At 36.9% G+C, this 6,000-nt stretch overlaps 1 protein-coding gene across 1 annotated transcript in view; it reads right to left on the bottom strand.

Annotated features, from left to right (window-relative positions):
• Nucleotides 1–385: 385 nt before the first annotated feature.
• Ptprd (protein tyrosine phosphatase receptor type D) overlaps nt 386–6,000 on the bottom strand; it is a 382,192-nt gene continuing 376,577 nt past the window's right edge. The window contains exons 32-33 of the mRNA XM_076845982.2: nt 4,379–4,514; nt 386–2,705 (exon numbers count right to left, since the gene is read on the bottom strand). Coding sequence (XP_076702097.1) covers nt 2,637–2,705; nt 4,379–4,514 — 205 coding nt within the window. The 3' untranslated portion in view covers nt 386–2,636. The remainder of the gene's footprint in view (nt 2,706–4,378; nt 4,515–6,000) is intronic.

The raw sequence follows: 6,000 nt of genomic DNA, 5'->3' as shown, positions 1-6,000 counted from the left end.
CCTGAACAGTAAGATTTCTGGAATAGTCTCCACCTCCTTCGTCTATGGTATGCATCCCATTCATTTTCTCCCTGTGGTTATTGTCGCTTTTCCCTTTGCCACATGGGCAGTGTTTGTTTCAAGGAGACAAACTGCTCACTGGCCAATGGTTCTGGTGTGTGATACTCCATCAGATTCTACATGTCCGACATGACGTGTCTGGATGATGCAATGTCTGTCTGACCCCCTTTGTTTCATTAAAAGAAAATTACAGCACTGAGTAATCTGGCACTTGGATAAATCTTCAAAAGATACAAACTAAAAGAAAACAACAACAGACCCACATAGTGCACATTCTTTTCTGGTTCTGATGTAGGTTAGAGAGTCTCATTCTGAGGTAGCCTTCTAGATACTTTTTTTTTTTTTTTTTTTTTTAGTATTATATATATTTTCTCTTTTTTTTTTTTTTTATTTTTTTTATTTTTTACAAAAGTGCTCAAATATGATGCTTGCAAGTGTTTGGTCTCTTGGATTTCATTCTGCTAGCAATGGGAAATAAATGTGAAAACAAATATCCTTCCATGCAGAATATCCATGAAGTTAAAATTAAACAAAAAATATTATACTGATATCAAAACTTTTAGAGTTCTTAGGATTTTTTTTTTGAGGGTTCTTAAAAATCATGTCAGGTGATGTGGCAAACTCATGCCGCCATCCATGGCTTCCTATAGAAATGAAGTTGGAAGATTTGGGGGAGATATATATTAATTTCCCCTTTCAGAAAAATCCTAATGGAATATCAAATATATCCCAAAGTTGCCAATGATGTGTGTTGCTAAAATAAGTTGGCTGCAGCTACTGCATGTTCCAGAACAGATTTGGAAGGGATTATAAATAAAACAAGTAGCTTTTCCTGATGTTGACAATTACGGACGGAAGGGCCCTGATTATCCAAGTGCTTTGGGCTGGTACAATCACTAACATCCCCGACTTGGTTGAAAACTAGGAATGCATATTATTCAAAGAGTTTTTGTACATGTGGTAAACAGATAATGCTTTAATTGAAAGAGTAACAGATATGAACAACTAATGGAAATATGAACCAAAAGCTAAAAAGAAATGCTATTAAAATAGGCATCAATTATAAGGCACTCTAAATGCAAAACTAAAACCAAAACAAAACAAAGTACAGCACTTCCCAGGAATGCTGTACACCACAAAATGTTTCTGACTGAACAGAGTAACATGAGTTTGGCTTTGCCCCTGTTACATATCATAAATGCAAATTTCATAGCACATACTATAGACAATATACGATTGAATACACTTTTTTTTAAACAACTTGATAGCTGATATATTACAACATTCTCCCCTCTAAAGGGATATGCACTGACCTTTCCCACATGCACACCTCTTAGATATTGAATAATTTTTTATTGCACTAGAGTGTTAGAAATATCGAACTTGGTTGGAAGCCTGGCTAACGAAATGGTACCTGTGAATATGATTGGGTGGGTGGGGGAAAATTAGGGGGTGAGGTTTGACAATCACTGATGTGCATTCCTCGTTTCCCTTTAAAAAAAAAAATTGAAGTTTTGTGATATTAAGAAACACCAATGTTGTAAAATTAGGGACAAACTGAAGAAGATGTTACCATAGCTCTACCCTTAAGAAAACTAAATTGCGGAAGAACTGAATGATAGCTAAATCTTTGTGTGGACACACTGTCTATATATACATAGACACCCTTCTAAAATATGGATATATATGTATATACGTTAGCAGCAACTTTATACTTTGCGCTTCCCTGTTGATTCCAAAAACAAAACAAGATTCTCTTTGATCATTTGAAGAGAATGGGTACTTTCTTATCAATCAAAATTGAAGTGTGAAAGTAATATCTGATGAGATGGATACTGTAGATTAAGAGTATTGCACAAAAATGTGCAAATTTCCAACTTATTTGATATTTCTACAGCAAGATATCACAGATAACAGTTTGACAGCTTAAAAAAACCTACAATTTGGAAATAAAAAAATGAGGAGTTATGTAACTTTTTTAAAATTCACTTTATCGAATGATACATTTTGTTAAAAAAAAGTTTACACAGTTAGAAATGAAGCACAGGTCAGCAGTATCTTTACAATACTAAAAAACTAAATCAAGGACTTTCTTTTTAAACATCCCCACCCTCACCCCTAAGATGCTGTTACGAGTGGCATGGTGGGAAGGGGTGATGTCGAAGCAGAGTCCATCTAAATCGTGAGAAGCCACGCCAGCAAACATCTCACGCTGAACCGTAGCACTCTGGCAATTTCGCTCTGTACCTATCAAGCAATCTGAACGAGATGGTGGTTCTTTGCTGTGATTTCTTCTTCCCTTTATTTTGAATCCTTGAGGTATCTGTAAATAAAATCCTTCAGATGCCTCATGAGTCAGGATTCTCGTTTATTATTTTTCGGGTTAGATTATTAAACTGTGAATTCTTGGTCCACCTGGAATAGTTTGTTTTTAATTTGTTTTGTGTATAATAGTCCCACTAAGTGGTTGTTAGCTAGAAGTTAAGAAGGACTTCTCAAGTGCCCTGTATGGCTCAGAAGAGACTCCATGGATAGCGAAGGGCCTGTAGTAAAAATCCTGAAAGGGTCAGGGGTTTCTACGTTGCATAGTGATCAAAGCTGCCCAGGTACTCTAGTGCGGCTCGGTAGCAAAACTGGTACTGATCCTGCAGGAGACAGGGCATGGGGAAAGAAGAGGAAAATGAAAAGCTGTATTGGAAAACAAACTGGAAACAAAATCACTACTTTCTTTAATCAGTTCGATCCAATGGCTAGTCAGTGATAGTGAGCAAAGAGTAATTAATCACATGGGGTGTTTATTAACTTTACCAATCAATTTGACTAAAAGTCTCCTAATGCCAAGTAGTGATAACTCCAGTGAATATTACCTTCCAGACAAGTATGAACCATTTTCCAAGTATTAACAACTACCATCAACCGAACCTACAGGTCCTACACACCACAGTCATCTTTTACAATGATCCCTGATTTGTGGTAACTAATTCTCAGTGTATCAGATGAGAGAGGCTGATAGAAATACAAATGGCCTTGAAGGAAATGCGGATTTATAGTTCCTACTGCCAACTGAGTTTAAACTCTGATTGGACACTAGACCCTGCACAATCTGAGTCACTCACCATCACTTCTGACATTCATGTGTAAGTGACAGAGGCAGCCACAAACTAGATGGAATACCAGGCTCACAAGTCACTTACATAGGGCACTGGACTTCCAAGCTTTTCACCCCTGAAAATGGTATCACAAGACTGGCTGCCCACAACAGAAACTATGTGGGCAGTTTGGCCTAATTCTGTGTGATTGCAAGTGAGAGAGGCCCCACACTAAAATAAAACAGAATGAAACATGCCCTTTTACAGACAAGGCGGAATGCTGTCATACAGGAATAAATTGGAGGATTGTTGGAGAGATGGAAAAATTACAATTTATAGATGACTATAGGGATGAGAGAAAGTAGGATTTTCTTCCCCATAAAAGAAACTTATTTTCGGTAGCCAATGGGGCTGAAAGTAGATAGTTTCTATTTTGCTTAAATGTGCATTTTTCTACAATAAAAATGGTAATGCAAAATAAATGGAGTTTGCTTTCCTATCTTGTCACAGTAAGTTGTTTGGCTAAGTGTTAAGGCTCTTTAAATGTCCAATTTCCCTCTGTCACCCCCAACACCCATTAAGTTTGTCAGGCCGACATAATGTTTTGAGTACTGCAAACCAAATGCTTGCACTATTTTGAAATCAAAGTCTGGAAGATATTGTGAATGATGCATTTAAGAACACATAAGTAAATTTGCATAATTTCATGGCCACTTGAGGAATATACACTTTCATTCATGTAATCCTTAGAAATAAATGGTCATTAGGCCAGATTGGCTTAATCATGATCTCTCATTTTTCTGAGAAATTTCCATATCAATTATTGGAAATAGGGGTCTAATTTCTCTCAGTGTATCAGGATTCCAATATTTAAGAAATACAGAGCAGCTGAAGTAAAATGGGCTGAGAGGGCATATTATGTACCATACAATATATTTATATAATAAATAGGTAAGTATTAATCATTAATATTGTATATAATTAATTGCTATTTTGTGGGTGTTAAATGTTGACAATTTAAACTAGTTTAGCCGAATGCAGACTCTCATAAATCTCTCTGACACTAAGATATGAATATTTTCACTCCATTTAAAGAGGGGCAAATGAAGTTCAACAACATTAAACATTTGATGCTTTTTCCATAATCTTTTGTGCCTGGACTCTGGGAGATCCTACCTAGTGAAACACAAGCTTTTGAGATGTGACAAACTCATGAAGATTTTCCTTACCTCTGTCTGTACCATGGCTGGCCGTTGTGTTCTTAACATTTTGACGGTCTGGAAGATATCTACAACGCCTTCATATCTCATTCTTTCCAAAACAATGCTCAGAGTTATGAAGACACCAGTTCTTCCAACGCCCGCGCTGCCAGAAAAACAAAAGCAAGATTCCTACTTGAAATGCTCATACTCTCAGCTGCTTTTGCTTGGGGGAGGACATTCTTCTCCATTTCAGGTTTCTCCACAGCTTTGTTCGGGAAAATGTGGAATTGAGTTCACTAAGGGATTGCTCTTGGGATGGTGTGTTGTGATAACACATGAGATTGTCTTTCAAATGACTTTTCAACTGGGGTTACATGCCATTTTAGAAGGACCAAGAAAACAAACATTGCAAAATAAATGTTGATAAGAGAAAGGGTTTTTAAAAGGGGGGTAAAAAAAATACCTTTATGGTATTCATGCAGATCCTGACACTCTAGACCTTTCTTATAAGAATATTTTCAGAGGATGAAATAATTCAGAAGATGATGAAGCAAACTGGGCACCTTCAACTTTTCTAGTGCCTCATTCACTTTGTAGTCAAAGTCTGCAGGGTGCCCTATCACCTCTTAAATTTGACATTGGCTTAGAGATTCTATAGCAGTCCCCCGACCCCATCCGAGAGGATTTTTCACTTAGTCTTCAGGGAGGGTTTATGAATACCCTGTATGTATGTGCTAGGGAAATGACATTTGTTCCATGGAACTCATAATGTTCAACAGATTCTCAAAGGGGACTTTCATGTAAAACAAAGCTTTTACTATTTTAAGGTGATCAGCAGCTGAAACCCCAGGGTTTTGAGTTACTCTGTTGTCTTTACTATTTCCAGATAATTCCAGAATCTTCACAGCAGCAACAATGAAAACTGAATTCATAGCTCTTGTGCACTTAAGAAGTAGAAAGGCATCTGGAGGTTTAGGTAATGAGGAAAATAGTGAATAATCTCAAAAATCCCTACATTTTTGGATCCTGATGAAATGGCACGTGTAAAGCTTGGGCAAAGGCTGGAGAAAACGGATGGATTCATTTACCAGGGGATGTAGCTGATGGGCATATATAAATAGTGTGTCCCATTATAAACTGCAGTTTCTACACGAAAATGTTAAGTGAGGCTTTAAAATCCATATGCAGTCTTTAAACAGCAACTGAGGATGTCCAGCAGCAGCCAAGGCTTCTGCTAAGACAGAGAAGATGACCTTGAAGGTCCCTTTGAACCTTGAAAGCTTTAGTCCTGAGAGAGTGTGACCTATAATTTTTTTGTTGAATGGTCCAGGTACACCAGAGTCTATCTTATGTTGATTGAATTGCTCCATTGTAACAAAAATACAGTGTTTCTGGCTTTCTATAAAGTATTTTCAAGAAAGGCACTGACCTTATAACTTCTAAAGTTATTGACTTTATCATGTTACTTTAATAGGCTATAAATTAGAGAAGTGGTATTTTCAGGCCATTCCCAGATAACAGCAGATATCAAGAAGTCTTCAAAATATATGTATTTAAGGTGTGTGAAGAGCATGCCACAGTATTTACACTAAGTGCTTAAATCCTTGTGTGATGATAAAAGCAATGAGAAGAAACAGACACATACTCTT

Source organism: Callospermophilus lateralis, chromosome 2 (genome assembly GCF_048772815.1).
Source record: "Callospermophilus lateralis isolate mCalLat2 chromosome 2, mCalLat2.hap1, whole genome shotgun sequence".
Lineage (NCBI taxonomy): Eukaryota > Metazoa > Chordata > Mammalia > Rodentia > Sciuridae > Callospermophilus > Callospermophilus lateralis.
Note: the sequence above shows the minus strand (reverse complement) of the source record. Positions and strands in the feature narration are given on the sequence as shown.